We start from the raw sequence: 22,702 nt of genomic DNA on the forward strand, positions 1-22,702 counted from the left end.
TGAAGCTGAGAGGGAATCTTTATTTTTAAATAGTGAAAGAGGAAAGATCAGTGAAAACATAAACAGAGTGTTGAATCCTATTCAAAATCAACATCTGGCCATAGTCATGTGTGACACAATGTTGTACCTGTTTCTTGGTTTCATATTACCTTCTTTAGAGACACACCTGTAGTCTCATGACGACCATAACACCTTTGTATATTTAAACCATTAAATTACACTGTAAATAATCAATTTTAATATTTTGACTACATTAAAAAGGAAAATGATAAAAGGCACACTTGCTAAAGACCAATTAACAACCAAATGTGGAGGAATGGCAAATAGTGCAGAGCAACGGGAGTAAATCAGCAGAAGGCCCATCATTGTATTGGACACCTTAAAGGCCCAGGACGTCTTTTTGTACGGAGCAGCCCAACAGAGTGTTTCCAGCAATGACACACTCTGTCATACATGGTGCTTTAAAAAACACACAAACAACGTTATCCACTCATGATAAACAAAAACAAACGGGTGGGGAGGGGGATCTCTGCGGGAATTACCATTCTGAGCCACCAGCCATGACACAGCTTTACGAGCAAGAAGCTTCCATTCGACTTGAGCATCCAACTTCAACCCATGGAGCCAGACCAGAGCCAGAACGGTGGCCCATACATTCCCGTTCACCTGGGTTAACCGAACGAAAGAAAACACATGAGACAAACAAGTGGAAAAGGTGTCATGCAAGGTCCTACCTTTGCTGGCTTGGTCTGTTCCACCTGCTTGTTGGTCTTGTGCAGCACAGCAGCCAGAGCCGGGTTTAGCTCCCAGCAGCCTGACGCCTTCTGAAGGGAGACCAACTGCAGCAAAGGGTCTGGGGGTTTCTCGATGGCTGAGTTGTGGGGAAAGGAAGTATTGTCAAATATTCAACTGGAACTCTACTGGTGCGCAAATATTTTGTATGCGTTGTAATAATATGTAGATAGGTTGGAACTAAGTCATATCTGTATACTGTACAATGGAACATGTGAGGTCCAAAACAATTCATCTGGTTAACTTTTTTTCCAATGGGAAATAATCCATTCTAGGTCCAACTGTCATTAACTGTCATTAAACTGCCATTAAATTTTTTTTAATACTCATGGACAAATACTGTAAGTGTAAAAATAAGATAACCACTGTTAATAGTAAATGTCAATAAAACAGTCCATATTAATTTAAGGTGAGGCCGTACTGTTCGTACTTGACATACATTGTGCTTCTCCTACCATGAGCCTGTGCTTTAGTCACAAAAAGGCACGGCAAGATGCTTATGGAGCTGAGCTTTCACGACACAGCAAAAGTTGGAGTGTTAATATTTCAGGGTTAAATTTTTGAGAGGTGAGTTTAACTCCTAAAGTGTAATTTTAACATTTAAACATCCATCCATTCATTTTCTGTTTGGATTTAAATGGTGTTCAGAGTAGGGGTTATTTCACAGAGTTGATCACATGGTGTTAAATTAACTTTTAAGAGATGTAATTAATGAAACTAAGTGTGTGAGTCTTTTTTGTGTGTTTTTCTGGTGTGAATGAGAGATTTTTTTTCTGTGTGTCAGATTTTTTGTTTGTTTTAGTTTTTTGGGGGTGACTAAGAGTTTTTTTTGGTGAGTGTGAGATCTTGGAGTGTGTGAGAGTTTCTTTTGATGTGCATAAGAGTTTTTGGTGAGTGTGAGAATTATTTTAGTGTGGATGTGTGTGCTATTGTGTGTGAGAGGTTTTTGTCAAGTGGGTGTGAGTGAGAGGTTTTTGGTGAGTGAGTTAGCGTGTGAGAGCTTTTTTTTTTTACATGTTAGTATTTTTGTTGGGTGAGAGACTTTTTGTGTGTCTGTGTCAGAGTGTTTTCTGCATGTGAGTTTTTTGGTGAGTGCGACATTTTTTTTTTCGAGTGAGTGTGAGATGCTTTTTTGCCTGAGAGAATAAATGTAAACGTTATTTTTGGCCTCTACGGCGCCAGCACTTTTTGGTTAAATTTTTGTAATTTTATTACAGGCTCCACTGTATTTATCTTATAGTTTGTCAATTTGGTAAGCATATCATCTGCATTGTCTGTTTCTTAAACCTGAATAAACATATTTCAGAACATCTTAGAAAGCAATGAAAAGTATCACAGTAAATAAAATATGTTATAGTGTTGTGTTTGCTTGGTTTGTTTTGAGTACATTTTAATGCAGCAATGATCCTACCCATTGGTTTGCCTGTTTTGTTGTCAAGAGAGCGGTCCAAAGCGTTTAGTCAAATGATAATAAACTTGTGCTATGGTATGTTTATTGAACTACATATAAGTTGGTGGTGTCTGATCAGGTGCATGTACAACTCACAAGATTCAGCACTGTTGCACGCTACTCCTCCACAAAAGATGGGATCTGCAACGCTTTTCAGGTTACAGAATGCACTTTTCTTCATAAAAAGACCTCTCCTTCCTTTTTCCACTGGTTGGATAAAGAACACAGAAGAAAAACAACTGTTTCATCCAGGCCAAGCAGAAGTATTTTCGTCAACTGGTTTGTTTGATGGTTGCAATAAATAGGTTTCCAGTAGAGGCAAATTTCATCCTTTCCTTCAAAAGGCACTTGGTAAAAAATAAAATATGAAAGTCCGGTATTTCAAATTCTTGCCTGCTTGGTTTTACTTGCCTTTCGCTGGAGGTCCCAGGGCACAGAACATAGCTTTGTAAAAAAAAAAAAAAGAAGGAATATGACATGACCAAAGAGTGAATAATATAAGACTATTATGAACATTGTCTATTAAAAGTGGTGCTATAGCCAGGTGTGTGTATACTGTCTATCTATCCATCCGTCCATCGATTGTCTTTACCGCTTATCCTCACTAGGGTTGCGGGCTGCTGGAGCCTATCCCAGCTATCATCGGGCGGGAGGCGGGGTTTTTTGGAGATGCAAAAACGGATATTTCTGACCCTGGGTACGATCATTTCTATGCAAAGTATGTGATTTATCAAGTTGGACTTGTGTGTGGGGATCTGCATAAATTTACACACAGCTCTGACCGTGCGTAAACACAAAACTTTGAGGTAGAACAGGGAAACTACAAATGGAACACATGAAGAGGGTCACCAAAGCCATCCGAGTGCACGTTTAGCTCCTGTCGTCCCTGGGATTTTTGGCCACCGCGACATTTCAGCAGGAGATTGGAGACATTTCACAACCAACACGAAGACGAATCATGCCGGCAATGTTGGATGCAATCATTTCCGTGGCCCCAACTTACATCCACTCCCTGTACAGATATCCCCAACAAGCCAAAATTAAACAAGGGTTTCCCAAACATAGTTAAAGCCAAAGATTGCACCCACATTTCAATTAAAACACCACCACACAACTAATTCAGCTATATGATCAGGAAAGGATTTCATTCAATCGCTGCACAAATAGTTTGCGATCCACATCGCCTGGAGGAACACACGATTAATTCATTCTACAGCATAGCTGTGGGTGTGTGCCTCCAAGCAGGAGCTGAGAATGGCTGGTTGCACGTATTGTGACGTGTCTCCAATAATGCTTTCAATACGGTTATACATATAACTTGGTTGTCCTCCTTCAGTTCATTCTCATGCATGGGCTGTGACGATTTTTTTGGCATTGAGTTTAATGTCTGCGATTGGCTGGCAACCAGTTCGGGGTGTACCCCGCCTCCTGCCCGATGATAGCAGGGATAGGCTCCAGCATGCCCACGACCCTCGTGAGGAGAAGCGGCTCAGAAAATGGATGGATGGATGGATGAGTTTAATGTCAAACCATTTTATTTTTTAATTTTTTTTTATTTCTGAGTGAGCTCTTTGATCCAACAGAATTAACAGCAGCAGTTACATTTTCCCACATAATTTTGTTCTTTTGTTGCTAACACCTGCATTAATTGTTCCAAACAGTAGCAGAATCTGAACAAATCTTTGATACATTCAACAAGAGAATTACCTAGCAAAATAAGAACCACTTAACATGTTTTTTGGGTGATTTATAAAATGATGGGCAAGCAGTTAAAATAAATTATAATTTCAAAAGTGCTAAACTGCGACTGTGTTCTCTGTGTTACTTACCTGAAGATGCACGCTGTGATGTAGAGCAAAGGCCTTTGGTATAAAAAAGAAAGAACATTTAAAGAATACAATATTGATTTGGTTATTTTCAATTATAAATAACACAATGTGGAAACATTTGAAAATCAGATTGCAATACAAAAGTGGTGAACTGGCTTCAGTTTAAAAAGAAAATTGTGAAAAGGTGTTACAAAACTTTTAGTTTTTTTTCCAGTTCATAAGGTAGCAAGGAAAGCAAGTTACACATTTATATATAATAGGGTAACATAATTTTCACTGGTCACGGAGAATTATGACAGCCTCACAGGCACCGCCATACTGACATCTGTTATTCCTATCCTATCTATTACTACCGCGTCGTGTTGACGGCATCGGATTTAGCGTCTTAGTTTACGAGAAGACAGATTTACTTCTTGTAGTGCCATTTCACAGAGAACATCTCCCAAGTTAAAAAAATCTAAGAAAATGGCAAGTTACTCTGCTGCTTTTACGAATAAAGTGATCACTGTTGTCGAATCACAAGGGAACTGTGAAGCAGCCTGGCAGTTCGAGAAGCCCCTACAAGAAAAAACACAAGCGCTTCAGGATGTCGGAAAGTGGCCCAGTTTCCAGAGATGGAGAAGAAGCTACTAGACATATTAGCAGAAAGGAGGGGAAGCGGCTTTGCAATCAGCACTTAAGAACTTAGTCTCAAAGCCTTGAAGCTCATGAATGATAAAGGTAAGCATGACTTTCCTTGAGCATTGATTAGAGTTGATCATCATCTTTGCTTTGCTAATATGAAAATGAGTAGAAATGGTGAGGAAGCGACACGAATGTTATCCAACAGAACGAAATTCATTTTGTCAACGCATGCAGACAGAGCAGAATATTTATTTCCATCCATCCATTTTCTGAGCCGCTTCTCCTCACTAGGGTCGCGGGCGTGCTGGAGCCTATCCCAGCTATCATCAGGCAGGAGGCAGGGTACACCCTGAACTGGTTGCCAGCCAATCGCAGGGCACATACAAACAAACAACCATTCGCACTCACAGTCACACCTACGGGCAATTTAGAGTTGTCAATTAACCTACAATGCATGTTTTTGGGATGTGGGAGGAAACCGGAGTACCCGGAGAAAACCCACGCAGGCACGGGGAGAACATGCGAACTCCACACAGGCGGGGCCGGGGATTGAACCCCGGTCCTCAGAACTGTGAGGCAGACGCTCTAAGCAGTCGTCCACCGTGCCGCTACAATATTTATTTGAAAAAGCCTAATAAAATAGGGATAATAAATATTTTTTTAGCATGGTTACCAGCAATTATAGGGTGCTTATTATACATAGGAAGGCTGCGGAAATGCGATTTTGGGGGTGCATATTATATTCAACAGCATATTATACACAAGAAATTATGGTGTATAACATAACTACCCATCCTTAGGAATTTAATATGTAGCTGCAAGAAAATGTTATTATTCTTTCCAATCCCCGGCTGCATGATGCTAGTTGCCTGAAATTAGCTCAAAAATCCTTTCAAGATACGTGAGAATTAGAGGGCAACAATATCCTTTTGGAAAAAAAAGTGACTGTTAATAAAGACATCTTTCAGTTTGTTAAACTAATTTGTCAGATGGACAAATCATTGAAATGCATTCAAATGATTCATTGCAAATAGAGTGTATCTGGTAGCAGCCTTCATCTTTTCCTCAACTCGGTAGCTGAAAGAATCATGAGTGAACATGTACAGTGGACACCTGCTATTCGCAGGGGATAGGGACTGGGCCGGAGGACGAATCGCAAAAACCCATGGATAATTGACGCATATTATAATTGCACTGGAGAGACATGAAGTAAAATAATGAATAAGCGCGGATAAACCACCAATATGCGTTTTTGGGGTTGGTTCACCACCAAAAAGAAAAAGGAAAATAATAATGAAAAAATATTGAAAAAAATGAGGCGGCACGGCGACCGACTGGTTAGAGCGTCTGCCTCACAGTTCTGAGGACCGGGGTTCAATCCCCGGCCCTGCCTGTGTGGAGTTCGCATGTTCTCCCCGTGCCTGCCTGGGTTTTCTCCGGGCACCCCGGTTTCCTCCCACATCCCTAAAACATGCATGGTAGGTTAATTGTGGACTCTAAATTGCCCATAGGTGTGAATGTGAGTGCGACTGGTTGTTTGTTTGTATGTGTCCTGCGATTGGCTGGCAACCAGTTCAGGGTGTACCCCGCCTCCTGCCTGATGATAGCTGGGATAGGCTCCAGCACTCCCGCGACCCTTGTGAGGAAAAGCAGCTCAGATAATGGATGGATGGATGAAAAAATTTGGATTTTTTTTTTTCAATCGAAAAAAAATACAAAAAACACAACTGTGAATGGGTGAATCCGCGGGTCCCTAACAGTGAGTATGTGGGGGTTCACTGTAATCACATTTTGTTTTGCTAACTTTGTCGGAGTGGGGGACATTTTTTATTTTAAGCACTCACGGCCTACTGGAATACGTCTGTGCAGCAGAGGTCCTTGAATGGCTTCCCTGCTGCCTTTGTTGATGGCAATAAAGGCGGTGAAGGAGCTGCTCACTCCTGATTGGATGCTGACATCCACCACCTTTTTCTTCACTTCTCCATCTTTCTCAGTCTCCTTGGTCTCCAGACCACGAATCAGAGTTCGAGCACCTAGCCTGTGGACTGTTAATCTGCAGAAAGAAAAGAGGTACATACTATATCAGAACTATCACAAGCTCGATTAATATTTACTGTATTACAGAGTAGGGATTCATTTCTCTTTTTAGTGCTGTTTTTGGAGTAATCGCCCTTGAGCAGTAATTCCCAACTACTGCGCTCACACATTAGTGCACCCTGGGAGACCAGCAGTTGTGCTGCAAGAAATTACCCAATTTCATTTAATAAGTCCAAAAATGTATTATTTATTTATTAACAATGATGTATCTTTGTTCACCCAGCTGTGCCAGCGACATACAGTATAGTGCCAGGCAAAACAATTAAATGCTCTTCCACTATGGTACATAATTAACCTGTCTATCCACCTGTTGCCATTTATACAACAGAACAGGTCATGGCACGCACACACTAAGTACATTAACTACATTAAAATGAGATCATCATTGTTTCAGTATACATACAGTTGAAACCAGAAGTTTACATGAACTTAAAAAAAAAGATATATATTCTCACAGTTTGACATAAGTCCGACTAAACCTTTCCTGTTTTAGGTCAATTAGGAATATCACAATTATTTAATTTATTATTGAATAAATAATTTATATTTAATTAGCTACATTCCAGAATTATGAAATAAGGATTTTTTTTGGGTGACAATTTTTCATTAATTTCTTCTAAGTCAGAAGTCTACATACAGTACGATTATGTATGTCTTTCAACAATTTGGGAAACCAGATGACGATGTCATGTCTTTGGAAGTTTCAGATAGGTTTATTGACAACATTCAAGTTAATTAGAGACAAAACTGTGGATGTATTAGAAGGCACAACGAAAACACACTGCTTCTTTGTAACATTATGTGAAAGTCATGAGAAATCAGCTAAGGTATGAGAAAGAGAATTCTGGACTTGCACAAATCCGGTTCAAACACCACGGGAATGTCCACAGCCATCATACTCTGTATTGATATTATGAGATGTGCCGAGTCTTGGAAGTGTCTGTGCATATTATCCTAAGAACAAGAGCAAACGACCTTGTGAAGATGCTAGCTGAAGCATCTTCTTCTTTTCCTTTCGGCTTGTCCCGTTAGGGGTCGCCACAGCGCGTCATCCTTTTCCATGTAAGCCTATTTCCTGCATCCTCCTCTCGAACACCAACTGCCATCATGTCTTCCCTCACGACATCCATCAACCTTCTCTTTGGTCTTCCTCTAGCTCTCTTGCCTGGCAGCTCCATCCTCATCATCCTTCTTCCAATATACTCACTATTTCTCCTCTGGACGTGTCCAAACCATTGAAGTCTGCGCTCTCTAACTTTGTCTCCAAAACATCGAACCTTGGCTGTCCCTCTGATGAGCTCATTTCTAATTTTATCCAACCTGGTCACTCCAAGAGCGAACCTCAACATCTTCATTTCCGCCACCTCCAGCTCTGCTTCCTGTTGTCTCTTCAGTGCCACTGTCTCTAATCCATACATCATGGCTGGCCTCACTACTGTTTTATAAACTTTGCCCTTCATCCTAGCAGAGACTCTTCTGTCACATAACACATCTGACACCTTCCTCCACCCCTTCCAACCTGCTTGGACCAGTTTCTTCACTTCCTGACCACACTCACCATTGCTCTGGACGGTTGACCCCAAGTATTTAAAGTCCTCCACCCTTGCTATCTCTTCTCCCTGTCGTCTCATTCTTCCCCCACCACCCCTCTCATTCATGCACATATATTCTGTCTTACTTCGGCTAATCTTTATTCCTCTTCTTTCCATTGCATGCCTCCATATTTCTAACTGTTCCTCCAGCTGCTCCCTGTTTCACTGCAGATGTCATCTGCAAACATCATGGTCCATGGGGATTCCAGTCTAACCTAATCTGTCAGCCTATCCATCACCACTGCAAAAAGGAAGGGGCTCAGGGCTGATCCCTGATGCAGTCCCACCTCCACCTTAAATTCGTCTGTCACACCTACAGCACACCTCACCACTGTTCTGCTGCCCTCGTACATGGCCTCTATTATTCTAACATACTTCTCTGCCACTCCAGACTTCCACATGCAGTACCACAGTTCCTCCCTGGGTACTCTGTCATAGGCTTTCTCTAGATCTACAAAGACACAATGTAGCTCCTTCTGACCTTCTCTGTACTTTTCCATCAACATCCTCAAGGCAAATAATGCATCTGTGGCACTCTTTCTAGGCATGAAACCATACTGTTGCTCGCAAATACTCACTTCTGTCCTGAGTCTAGCCTCCACTACTCTTTCCCATAACTTCATTGTGTGGCTCATCAACTTTATTCCTCTATAGTTGCCACAGCTCTGCACATCACCTTTGTTCTTAAAAATGGGCACCAGTACACATTTCCTCCATTCCTCAGGCATCTTCTCACGCACTAGAATTCTATTGAACAAGCTGGTCAAAAACTCCACAGCCACCTCTCATAGATGCTTCCATACCTCCACAGGAATGTCATCAGGACCAACTGCCTTTCCATTTTTCCATTCTCTTTAATGCCTTTCCAACTTCCCCCTTACTAATCATTGCCACTTCCTGGTCCACCACACTTGCCTCTTCTACTCTCCCTTCTCTATCATTTTCCTCATTCATCAACTCCTCGAAGTATTCTTTCCATCTAGCAAGCACACTGCTGGCACCAGTCAACATATTTCCATCTCTATCCTTTATCACCCTAACCTGCTGCACATCCTTCCCATCTCTATCCCTCTGTCTGGCCAGCCTGTATAGATCCTTTTCTCCTTCTTTAGTGTCCAACCTGCCAGACATGTCATCATATGCCTCGTTTGGCCTTTGCCACCTCTACCTTTGCCCTGTGTCGCATCTCAATGTATTCCTTTCGCCTCTCCTCGGTCCTCTCAGTGTCCCACTTCTTCTTAGCTAACCTTTTTCCTTGTATGATTTCCTGTACTGTGAGGTTCCACCACCAAGTCTCCTCTCCTTTCCTGCCAGAAGATACACCAAGTACTCTCCTGCCTGCTTCTCTGATCACCTTGGCTGCAGTGGTCCAGTCTTCTGGAAGCTCCTCCCGTCCACCGAGAGCCTGTCTCACCTCTTCCCGAAAAGCTGCACAACACTCGTCCTGTCTCAGCTTCCACCACATGGTTCTGTTCTCTGCCTTTGTCTTCCTAATTTTCCTCCCCACCACCAGAGTCATCTTACACACCACCATCCTATGCTGTCCAGCCACACTCTCCCCGACCACTACTTTACAGTTGGTAACCTCCTTCAGATTACATCGTCTGCACAAGATGTAATCCACCTGTGTGTTTCTACCTCCGCTCTTGTAAGTCACCCTATGTTCGTCCCTCTTCTGGAAAAAAGTGTTCACTACAGCCATTTGCATCCTTGTTGCAAAGTCTACCACCATCTGTCCCTCCAAGTTCATTTCCTGGATGCCGTACTGACCCATCACTTCTTCATCACCCCTATTACCTTCACCAACATGTCCATTACAATCTGCACCAATTACAACTCTCTCTCTGTCTGGGATGCTCAGAACTACATCATCTAGCTCCTTCCAGAATTTCTCTTTCACCTCGTGGTCACATCCTACCTGTGGGGCATAGCCACTAATCACATTACACATAACACCCTCAATTTCAAATTTCAGCCTCATCTGATACTCTTTTCACCTCCAAGACATTCTTAGCCAACTCTTCTTTTAAAATAACTCCGACTCCATTTCTCTTCCCATCTACACCATGGTAAAATAATTTAAACCCTGCCCCTAAACTTCTAGCCTTACTGCCTTTCCACCTGGTCTCCTGGACACACAATATATCAACCTTTCTCCTAATCATCATGTCAACCAACTCCCGAGATTTTCCTGTCATAGTCCCAACATTCAAAGTCCCCACATTCAGTTCTAGGCTCTGTGTTTTCCTCTTCTCTTTCTGCTGAAGAACCCGCTTTCCACCTCCTCTTCTTCTTTGAATTTCGACCCACAGCAGCTGAATTTCCAACGGTGCCCCGCAGGTTGACGGCGCCGGTGGCGGACGTTGTTAACCCGGGCCACGACCGATCCGGTATGGAATTCTTTGGATGAACGCTCATATTTGTTTGGCAAGGTTTTAAGCCGGATGCCCTTCCTGACGCAAACCTCTGCATTTATACGGGCTTGGGACCGGCCTACTGACTTGTGCCCCCTATAGGGCTGCTGAAGCATATTATCCAGAATAAAAAGAGTACTGTATCGACATGGGATGAAAGGCCGCTCCGCCAGGAAGAAGCCATTATTACTCCAAAAGAAACATTAAAAAAAGACAGATTACAGTTTGCAAATTCAAACAGGAACAAAGACCTTAATATTTGGAGCCATGTCCTGTGGTCTGATGAACTGTTTGGCCATAATGAACGTCGTTACATTTGGAGGAAAAAGAGGGAAGCTTACAAGCCTCAACACCATCCCTCCTTTGCTGCAGGAGGGACTGGTTAAAGAAGTTAAAGCTTGGGTGCAATTGGTCTTCCAAATGGACAATGAATAAATTGGCTTCAGGATAACAGAGTCAATCTTTAGGAATGGCCATCACCAAGCCCTGCTCTCAACCTTATTCACCATTTACCAACAGCCCCGAAAAGGCATGTGTGAACAAGGTGGCCTACAAACTACGCTCAGTTACACACATTCTCTGACAAGGAATGGCCAAAAAATCATGCCAACTATTGTGAGAACCTTGTGGAAGAATTTCCAAAACGCTTGACTCAGGTAAAACAGTTTAAAAGCAATGTTACCAAATACGAATGAAATGTATGTGAACTTCTGACTTTGAAGAAAGTCATTAAAAATGTCTAAAAAAAAATAATCCTTCAATTTAGTTTTCTGGCATTTTGCTAATGGAAATAGTTTTGCTAATCCGAAAACAGGAACGGTTTAGTCAGATTTTATGTCAGACAGTTTGAAAAAAAAGGCATATTTCTTTTCACATAGCGTATGTAAACTTCTGGAATTAACTGTACCATACTTTTTGTTTTTTATGTATTAATTATTTTTTTACTAACGTGTAAATCCATACATCCATTTTCTATAGCGCTTGCCCTCATTAGGTTAGCAGGTGAGCTGGAGCCTATCCCAGCTGACTTGGATCGAGAGGCAGGGTACTCCCTGCACTGGTCATCAGACTAGGCACATACAGTTTATAGACAAACAACCATTCACTCTTACATTCACACAGAAGGACAATTTAGTCTTCAATGAACCTAACATGCATGTTTTTGAAATGTGGAGGAAGCTAGAGTACCCAGAGAAAACCCACTCAAGAAGGCAAACACATGCAAACTCCACCGGCAAACGAGTCAGGCCTGAGTCGAGATTCAAACCCAAACCCTTTCAACTGTGAGGCAGACATCCTGCAGTGGTGTGTCCAATACATGAATAAAGCCTGCATTACCCAGTGTCCTCTGTGGGTTGTAGAGTGAAGCCAAGCTTGCTCTGGAAAAGATGGCCTGCCAGGCTGTACTTCACAGTTACACAATCATCAGTTTCCTCCGAACTCTGAGAAAATATAGCAGGGTTAGAAGTCACATGGCAAAACTCCAACGGAAGAATCACTTGCAGTCAGAACTCTGCGTTTGAAGACCAACAAAGCACCACTTTTTTTTTTATGTGTGTCAACACAGAAGAGGGTCAGATCGATAGAGTTTACTGTACCTGTATAAACTGTATACGGATAGATAGATACAATTCATTGCAACTTCGGAACGTGGTACACGTGTCTCTGTCCTGAGTGCTCAGTAGGTTACAATATGGTTAAAGTCAACGACACATTGACAATAATAATAAAAGAAGAAAAAATGTGAAAAATGTAAAATGTACACAGGAAAGTGATCTGTGTTTTGTCTTCAAGGCAAATGCTCGTAACTGGCGTTTGCCACGCAGCGGTAAATTGGCAGTGGTCTAGGCTGCTCAGTATAGTATGGTTACATTGACAATAATAATAAAAAAAGAACAGAATCTAAAAAGCAAAAGGTACATTACCGTACTTCCCTATGTTCGCTGTGTGTCATCAAGTCAGCAATGACTACACACTTTATCCTTTTCTCACAGTTTAGGGCAGTTAAGAAGGTTAGAAATGCCTTTACAGTTAATGGTTTTAAAGAAGACAGTTTGTTTCTGGAGGAGATAATTTCTTCATGGACCAATTGTTATAAAATCCAAACAAATCTGACATTGATAAGCATCTCGGATCACATTTCATTTGACTTTAGAGGTTCAACTGTATATAAAACCATTCCGAAAACTGTGAAATCCTTGTAACAAGTTTGATGATGACTTCCCTCTCCTGAACATAAGCACCTCAATGGTTGTCAGAAATTTAGATGGATTGAAACATCCAAAACATCTCATAAGAGGCATGATTTGTGAATCAATCCTTTTGTGAATCGGGTTGGTGGTATACTCAGAGATTTCCTACCTGTCCAGTGAGTTGAGCATAAATGAGCGACCGTTGACCCTGGAAAATATTTGTTAATGGCGGAGAGAGAGGCGTGACAGACACTCCCTTTGGCAAATCCCATGTGACCGAGATGTCCTCCACTGCTGGTTGCAACGCAAACTGCAGTGACTGCATCACCTGGTGTAACAAAAGCAATGATTCAATTCAAGGTTTTCCATTGTCTTTGAGATATCATGTTGTACTGTAGGATTTGCCACAATCATTTGGCTCACGAACCTTTGGTTGCATCCTGTCAGCACCTGTGATGAACTGAGCATGACCTCTTCCCTCCTTAGCCAAACCATTGATGAGAGCAGTGCTGGCTCCTTGTCCAATCCCAAAAGAAAAACACCTGAAATACAGTCACTTCGGTTCAAACAGACAATGTAACGAGACATAGCATGATCCGGGCATTTATCGTGAATAAATGGTTTGACCTGTGGGAATTAGAATTCTTCTTCACCAAGCTTGTAACCTCTTTGGTGTTCCCCACTTCGCCGTCAGTGAAAACAAAGAGCTGGGAGGAGAGTTTACGTTCGACTTAAAAGTGACAGCATACTTTCTATGATTATTCTGTCAGAGAAGTGTCACATAACAAATGTCCTTTTCAGTCAAAGTGCACACAAAAGGTTTTGGCAAGCTGTTGGCAAGAGCTACCTGCTCAGCTTGTTTCACATATATACAATGGGTGTGTCTGTGTGTTATAAGCTACATAGTCTTTGTGAAGCCAAATATTAGCAGTCGGAGTGGCAGACCATACATTTTGTACCAGACATAATCCACCTCTGAACACTACCACTATTAGACTGCAATTATAAAAAATATATCAATACTGTACAATTACACAGTTACGTGCATTCAGCTGCAGCTCACAATCAATATTGATCTAATAAAAACAAATAAAATGTCATACTCATCAAAGATGCTGATTATTAAATGTATTAATGTGCGCAGATCGCAAGAGATAGGTTTTGGTCCTCAAAATTGGCTGGAACAAGTTTTGCTCTGACCAACCAATGAGAGGATGGAGAAATACTGCTGTCATTGAGGACCAGCTCGCCAATGATGATTGGTTGAAGAAAATGTCCCTTTGCTAATGTAGTTTAAGTTAAATCAGCCAGCACTACTAATTCTGAAAGCCCTGGGCTGATTACATTGAGATGTCAGCAAAAAGAGGCTAAAATCTGATTGGACAATATGTCAAACATCTACATAGAGTATATGTACGAGACGCAGCTTTGAGAAATACTACAAAATGAAGAGAATAGATTGTTGCAAATGAAATAATACAAGTTCATGTAACAAATATTATAATTTAAGTTGTAACAGTAGGTCAAAGCTTCTGATAATGTTTAGGCCAGCAAAGTGTCCCTGATTTCCGACCTACTTGTCGTGGTTGACTGGGAATGCAGGTCTGGCTGTAAATGTGTTGGAGGGGGTGAAGTATCTCTGTTCCTCCCAGGTTAGCTTGCATCTCCTTGACTTTTTTCAGAGCCTGTTCCATGGTCTTCTCACTGTACTCCATACTGTTACTGCCATCACAATACACACAAGTATGTACGTACAAGAGACCAAACAAGGTGTTGATGTGCATTGGACTGACGAAGGGTCGGTTCTTACGGGAAGATGTGTTCAAAGGAGGAGCCAAAACTGTAAATGTTGAAGTAGCAGCCCACTGGCAAGCTTTTCAGAAGTAGCAGCAGAGTATCCTGCGTCAAATTGAGTCATAAAGAGTGAAGGAAACTATTGGGACAAATGAATGACAACCACATTTCCACCAAGGAGTACAGTTCAGTTTTGTTCAAAACAGTAGTATTCGGAATGTTAAACCCTGATCAGCGTTTCTATTGCAGACAGGATGCGGATAGCATTGTCAACTCTCTATGTAAAAGGGCTGCACAGCCATCAGTATTTTTTCAATGACATTTTTTATTTCTTCCCATTCCATTCCTCCATTACATTCAATCAATACATCCAATCAATGGACAGCAGTCTGTTTTAGCTCAACCCTACACGTGTACCATAACATACAGCAAAAAAAAAATATTCTGGGCACCTTTACAATGGAAATAGAAGCGCTTAATGGCGTCATTGACATTCTGATTACCCTGGCACTGCTGATGCGAGCACCTTGCATACTTCCAGATCGGTCCAGTAAGAACACAAACTCTCCACTTGTGGCAAGTGAAGACATCCCTGCCTGGGGGAACTCAGGGTACAGACTCAGCATCACCACCGCATCCCCCATCAGTGTGCCTGAATCAGAACAGAAAAAGAAAGGTGAATTTGAAGCATTAGAAAGCATCCAAACACAATGAATGAACTATTTTTAACTCACCAGGCTTGGCGGACGGCTTTCCTGCCTCCACCACAGCAGTTGGCTGGTGAACATCCTTGTAGTAAATCAACAGCTCAACATCCCTTTCAAACTTGTGTCCTGCAGCCAGTTTAATCTGAAAACAACAACAACAACAACAACAACAACATGAATAAATAACGTGCCTCAAATGCGAGAAACAGCAGAACACATGAGTTTTCTACGTACGAGCGCCTGGGTTTGCTCCTTGTTGAGGTACTGCAGGGGCTCCAGGGAACACTTGGAGTCCACTTTGGAGACCTGACGAGGGGAGGACACCCGGGCAGAGAAGGACAGACTGTAAGGCACTAGAGAGGCGGGAACAGATGTCACCTGGATACCGTGACCTTCACTCCCTGTAAAAAATGAATATTCATAATTTAAATGAATGCGCAAAATCCCACAAAAGTATAAAAAGTTACAAGTACAATAGCTGTAAGCTTCTGAACATGTTAAAGCAAATTTAAGTTACACTGAAATACATTTACTGCACACACACAGTAAAATTGTTCAAAAAAAAAAGCAAAGCAGATAACCAGACCTATGATTTGTGTTACTTATATTATATTACCTATATTTATAATTTTTCATAATAGTATTATTATCTTTCGCCATTACAGTATGTGACAATATTTTGGCATTATCACCCCCAAAATCAGATGGGTTACATCCTAGTTTGCAAAACAGGATAATATACATGATATGTTTTTTGTTTTGAATGTTTATTTTGAACATGAATTCAATAATATAAACCCCAATTCCAATGAAGTTGGAACTTTGTGTCAAATGTAAATAAAAACAGAATACAATGACCTGCAATTCCTTTTCAACCTTTATTCAATTGAATACACTACGACGACGAGATATTTAATGTTCCAACTGATTACATTTATTTATTTTTTGCAAATATCCACTCGTTTTTAATTTGATGCCTGTTCCAAAAAAGCTATGACAGGGGCATGTTTACCACTGTAAAACATACTCATCCACACTGTTGTAAGACGTGCAGGATGGCATGTCTTGCTGAAAGACAGGTGGTGCCGCTGAAAAAGATGTTGCTTGGATGGTAGCATGTGTTTCTCCAAAACCTGTATCTACATTTTAGCATTTATGGTGCCTTTACAAATGTGCAAGTTACCCATGCCATGGGCACTAAGACATCTCCATACCATCACAGATGGTGGCTTTTGAACTTTGCACTGATAACAATCCAGATGGTCCTTTTCCTTTATGGCCCGAAAGACACGACATCCATGATTTCCAAAAACAATTTGAAATGTGGACTCGTCAGACCACAGCACAGTTTTCTTCAGTCCATCTCAGATGAACACGGGCCCAGAGAAGCTGGCAGTGTTTCTGGGTGTTGTTGATATATGGCTTATGGCTTTTGCTTTGCATGGTAGAGTTTTAACTTACATTTGTAGATGTAGCGACAAACTGTGTTAAATGACAATGGTTTTCTAAAGTGTTTCTGAGTTTTTAAAGTAGTGCCACTTGAGGGATCGATGGTCACAGACATTCAATGTTGGTTTTCGGCCTTGCCCCTTACCTTCCAGCTCAAAGTCCATCCCTTTATCAGCCCTGATCTAGGTTTCTGATGTAACAATAATCCTGAATGGTTGTGTGAATGTCTGTAAATATATCTTTATGTTATTGAAGTTGGCATAGAGGCTTCTACTATTAAACTGGATAATTGATAGTTTGTTATTTTATTAAATATTCTGGTTGAACTGTTCATCACTGTAGTAAGGGCACACATTTTTAATGCTGTGGGAAAAATTATTCTCCGGATATATTTCCTGTCGTTATTCCTGTGGTTTGTGTTCACTAAACGCAAAAGTTCTCATTTCCAGATGCTCATGATCAGTTATCCACTCAATTAAATTCAAAATACTCTTTTCAGATGATGATGAGTGAGCTTTGCCGGTAAGCATCATGGTTGTGTCTTGATAGCTTTTACTTCTTACTCCAGTTTCACCCTCCTGATAACCAGAACCTTCTCTTGTGACCCATTTTATACATATTTTATAATTTGTTCATTATTTTCTCCCTGTGTTCTCAGAAAGCAAAAATCCAAGCATTGCACTTAGTGAGATGATCGTTCATGAAGACATTAGTTCCTTTTAATTTTCTCCCTTGCTTCAATAGGGCAACTTCATGCTTTCTGTTATGAACTTTAAAATGATTGACGCTTTGTCAATGGCGCTTTTCCTGGGCAGAAGGTAACATGTCTCGATATTAGTCCAGTCCACTAGGATTTTGAATCCAGGAAAGCAGCCACTTGTTCCGTTGAGTTCACGTCCATCTCGTTAGGTTCCCCCTCACTAGTACTGCTCACCGCCGAGCGTACGTGCTAGGTTTGACAAGGAGCCCGGTGACGATCACGTCATTCATCCTGGTTTACTGCTCCATGTCTGCGACCCTTCTCACCAGGTAGGCGATCCGCTTATTTTTCTCAGCCTTCTGCATGCGGAGCATTTTCACCTCTTCAACCAGCTCCAGGATCCCCTTCTGCTCTCAGGCTGATAGCAGTGATTTCCTCTGCAAGGAAGTTGAGCCAATTTTTATATTTCATCCACTTCCATGAAGGACTTCTTCAGTCCAATGAATCCAACTTTTCAGCAATCGTGGGCAGCTGATTCTGTGCCACAGCAGTCATCAGCGTTGCAATTAATGCTGTTGTACTCCAGTAACGCGTTTCCAAACTTTCAAAATGTTTGCATCCACAGTTAGCTTTTGCCAGCTAACATGGACGCATGCAGCGTGAAAGTGTGATTTCACAATATACCGTACATAATCGTACAGTAAATACAATACACATAGAAAAGTGATCCTCAAAGTGTCGTACTAGTAGCATTGGTAGAACGCGGACCCCCTCTAGTGGTATGTGAAAGAATCACTGAATTAAATATTAAAACTTTGGATGTTGCGTAGCTTAAACTTTTTTTTTTTTTTTTTTTTTTTTAAATCAAGTATTTATTTTTTTAGAAGAATAAATTACATACATTTTATGGAACTGTTTTAAAACATTTATTCTTTTCTTTTTTTACTTAAATTTCATGTGCAATACATTTTAATTTAATCATTTAAGTATATATTTTTATTATCCTATATAAAAGCACAGTGTCAATGTTCAGACTGTGTATAATGTTACAGTGGCTGACAATAGTAATAAATATACTTTTTAGGAATAAAACCTCTTCCCCATTTTTGATGAACACCAATTACTACGGGCCTACTACACTACTGTATTAATGTTGGTCATTAGTGTGGTACTAGAAGAGCCAAGTATTCTTTGAAGTGGTACCTTTTGTAAAAGGTTTGAGAATCATTGTCATACAGAGTTAGAGATATTTAGCTTTTTGGTGAAATTTTCCCAAATTTACTATAACCTTTATAGGTTAACATAATTTGACCTTCTCTATGGTTTTGAATACTCACGTCCGAATTTTCAATGTTTCATTACTTTTTGCACAACTTGCTCTTCTCTGACAAGGAGGTGAAAGGCAAAATCGACAATACTGTAAGTGTTTTATATCCAAGAACAGCAGTTAGACAACAGCAAGTTGTACAAAATGTACTGAAACATTAAACAATTGAACATGTGCACTCAGTAGTATACAAAAGATCAAATTTGGTCTGTAAACGTTATAGAGAATTTTAAGTTCATCCTGAAATTTCCCCCGAAAGCCCAACTTCACTATCTTTTAGTGAGTACACAACTCACTGTAGACAAGTTGCAAATAAACAAACAAATTTGTGTTGATGAAAAAGTGATGAATGTGATAACCAAGAATAAGAGATGATTATAGTTGTCCTACCTTGAGGTTGGTAGCGAGGGTTTAGCACCACAGGCAGACAAAATCTCAGCCCGTCGTCCGCTTCCACAGCCAGCTCGGTGACGTACTCCAGCCTGATGGAGGCGCTCTCTCCTGGAGGAAGACTGCCCACACTCAGAGAGAAGATATCTGGGCTCTGCTCACTCTCCTCCAGCAGAAAGGCCTGTTGACCAGAGCTCACCGCATCGTCGTACTCCTCTCGGGCCTGGAGAGGACGACACATTGGTGTTCACACTGTCTTTTTTAGTTTGCTTGTCTTTGGGGTGCCACTTACTTCCTGTTTCTCCTTCACATCAGCTACAATCTCAGTTTGTCCAACCTTGGCACTGAAATGGCAAACAGCAGCATCAGCAGGCAGAGGGAAGACAAAAATGGCCTCTATGGCTTTGTCCTCCTTGTTCTCATAGTGCAGCGTGGAGACCACAGTGGCCACGTGGTCCTTCACCTCAACTTCCACTTCAATGCCCTTCAGAGGAACTAAAACACACACAGACACACACAGTCACACATCAATCACAAAGTGCAGCTCAAATGGCAAGGTTCCATTCATACCGGGATACTTCGTTTATTTGTTTACTTCTTGCCCAAACACATTTACACAGAAATAATGCTTTCCAGTTGGTTGTTGTATGGATAAGCTAACTTAACAATAGTTTATGTACTGACAAGTAAACTGTATAGCTCACCTGCGACACTAATTAGGACAAGCGGTACAGAAACTGGACAAGTAAGCAGGTGCAATTTTTGGGCGCAAACGAGGGTTTTCAAGTTTTGCACAAGTGAGACGTACTGCAATCAACATCCATTTGATTTGAACTGTTTTGTACCTGGCTCTTTGTTGACAGTGACTAGACCACATCGGATCACCATGATGACAGGTCAACAGGTCACTTTCCAATATTGCTTATGCAGCACAAAAACAAAGAAAGGACGCAGTAAACAATTGCTTGACATACCGAACTTGACCAAGGCCTTCTAAAATGGCCACGTAAATACAGGGAGTCAGCACAGTAGTATCATGGATAGCCTCCGCTTCCTACTGGGTCCAGTGAAAACGGATACCTTCGTATCGTGACAGTAGGATAATAATATGAGTAATTATCTGTTTGAAAACACTTCTAAGCCACGAATATAAAACAATAAAATGAAAAACTGCTAGTACGGCAGTAAATGAATGTTGCTTCTTGAGCTGTGTCATGTATTATTATGCCGCTACACAAACTAGTTAATTGCGTGTGTAAACCACTGGAGCCCCCTGTATGACATATCTTATAATGATCGCCAGAGGGAAAATTTTGTTATCCGAGTGATTCCCAAACACTGTGCCACTAGCGCTGATCAGGTGTGCCACAGGAAATTATTCAATTTCACTCCGTTAATTACAAAATATGTATATTTATTTACTACAAATAATGTATTTTGTTTATCTATCTATGGTGGCGACATTCAGTGACATGCAGAACAACTGGAAGGCAGAAGGTACATAATTGACGTGTGTATCCACTTTCTGTGACATTTTTGATTGGTGGTGTGCCGAGATTTGGACATTTGTTTGTAAAATGTGTGCCCTCTGTGAATAAAGGGAAAACAACTGGCCCCAACTTGCACAACTATATGACATCCAACACACTAGTACTGTCAAAATGTGTGCCTTCGGAAATGTTAATGATGTTCACTTATGCCGTCACGGGGGTATTCGTTTCACAATATTAGCATTCTTACAATAACGTAGTTAGAGATAAATGCGGCTATACGTGACAAAGTACAGCAAATAACCACAGACAAAAACGTAAGAGTGATAGTCTGTGCGAACGGAGCTCTCCCGAGGCTAACACGGTCCTACCTTCCGTACGCGGCGTCTAATACTTGGAAAGTGTTCGACGTCGCAGTCAACCCGGAAGAGCTGAGGGAAAATCCCACGCCCACTGGCGACAGTGGCGAGCGATTACCATTTCAGGCTAAAACACTCGGAAGACGTGGAATAATGTCTTCTACTCTACTTTTGATTATGCACCTGGATGAATTCTCTACTTTCAGTTTGGGCTACAGCGTCAGTACAGAATCTTGAATTCTAACCATTTCTGTCACATTTAGTTTGGACTGACTCTGTTAGAGAGGAATGCATGTCGGTGATATGCAGTTGTGAACAAATGCATTCCGGAAATTTATTCGATACCTTTGACATCCAGTTTAGGAGTTCCATGTACTTGTACGCTCTTTGTCCTCGCTCTTAATACAATTCAGTTCATTCTAGGTAAAAGGACTGTTTTACGCTAATTCCAGTGAAGTTGGTACGTTGAGTAAAACAAATAAAAATACTGTACAATGATTTACAAATCCTTTTCAACCTATAGTCAATCATTTTGAATTTTGCAACACGTTCCAAAAGAGCTGTGAAAGTAGCATGTTTACCACTGTGTTACATTAGCTTTCCTTTTAACAACACTCAATAAGCATTTGGGAACAGAGGACATTAATTGTTGAAGTTTCGTTGGTGAAATTCTTTCCCATTCTTGCTTGATGTACTACTTCAGTTGCTCAACAGTACGGGGTTGCCATTGTCGTAATTTGTGCTTCACCTTTTCAATGGGAGACAGGTGTAGACTGCTGGCAGTTCCAGTCGAGTACTCACACTTCTTTACTATGAAGGCACGCTGTTGTAGCGTGTGCAGATTGTGGCTTTGCATTGTTCAAATAAGAAGGGACGTCCCTGAAAAAGACATTGCTGCAGATGTTGCTCCAAAACCTGTATGTACCTTTCATCATTTATGGTGTCTTCGCAGATGTGCGAGTTACCCATCCCATGGCCACCCCCATACCATCACAGATGCTGACTTTTGAACTTTGCACTGATAACAAACCGGATGGTCCTTTTCCTCTTTGGCCCAGAGGACACGGCGTCCATCCATCCATCCATCCATCCATCCATCCATTTTCTGAGCCGCTTATCCCCACACTAGGGTCGCGGGAGTGCTGGAGCCTATCCCAGCTATCATCGAGCAAGAGGCGGGGTACACCCTGAACTGGTTGCCAGCCAATCACAGGGCACATATAAACAAACAACCATTTGCACTCACATTCACACCTTCTGGCAATTTAGAGTCTTCAATTAACCTACCATGCATGTTTTTGGGATGTGGGAGGAAACCGGAGTGCCCGGAGAAAACCCACGCAGGCACGGGGAGAACATGCAACCTCCACACAGGCGAGGCCGGGGATTGAACCCCGGTCCTCAGACGCTCAAACCATTCACCCACCGTGCCGCACACGGCGTCCATGATTTCCAAAAACAATTTCAAATCTGGACCAATACTATAATTATGGGGA

At 41.4% G+C, this 22,702-nt stretch overlaps 1 protein-coding gene across 5 annotated transcripts in view; it reads right to left on the reverse strand.

The window, feature by feature from the left end:
• LOC133404707 (von Willebrand factor A domain-containing protein 5A-like) overlaps positions 1-22,702 on the reverse strand; it is a 27,564-nt gene continuing 4,862 nt past the window's right edge. Inside the window, exons 1-19 of one of the 5 annotated variants that reach the window (XM_061680822.1) lie at positions 21,219-21,264; positions 20,203-20,278; positions 19,650-19,852; positions 19,358-19,580; positions 15,726-15,892; positions 15,519-15,633; positions 15,288-15,436; positions 14,801-14,889; positions 14,568-14,712; positions 13,618-13,697; positions 13,418-13,532; positions 13,160-13,318; positions 12,137-12,240; positions 6,540-6,748; positions 4,072-4,104; positions 2,654-2,686; positions 2,339-2,449; positions 735-871; positions 1-666 (exon numbers count right to left, since the gene is read on the reverse strand). In XM_061680822.1, the coding sequence (XP_061536806.1) occupies positions 448-666; positions 735-871; positions 2,339-2,449; positions 2,654-2,686; positions 4,072-4,104; positions 6,540-6,748; positions 12,137-12,240; positions 13,160-13,318; positions 13,418-13,532; positions 13,618-13,697; positions 14,568-14,712; positions 14,801-14,889; positions 15,288-15,436; positions 15,519-15,633; positions 15,726-15,892; positions 19,358-19,580; positions 19,650-19,852; positions 20,203-20,245 (2,334 nt within the window). In that variant the 5' untranslated portion in view covers positions 20,246-20,278; positions 21,219-21,264 and the 3' untranslated portion in view covers positions 1-447. Of the gene's footprint in view, positions 667-734; positions 872-2,338; positions 2,450-2,653; positions 2,687-4,071; positions 4,105-6,539; positions 6,749-12,136; positions 12,241-13,159; positions 13,319-13,417; positions 13,533-13,617; positions 13,698-14,567; positions 14,713-14,800; positions 14,890-15,287; positions 15,437-15,518; positions 15,634-15,725; positions 15,893-19,357; positions 19,581-19,649; positions 19,853-20,202; positions 21,265-22,702 lie in introns of those variants that run through there. The other 4 variants (XM_061680825.1, XM_061680824.1, XM_061680821.1 and 1 more) reach the window with 4 other exon arrangements.

Source organism: Phycodurus eques, chromosome 7, assembly GCF_024500275.1.
Source record: "Phycodurus eques isolate BA_2022a chromosome 7, UOR_Pequ_1.1, whole genome shotgun sequence".
NCBI classification, from domain to species: Eukaryota; Metazoa; Chordata; class Actinopteri; order Syngnathiformes; family Syngnathidae; genus Phycodurus; species Phycodurus eques.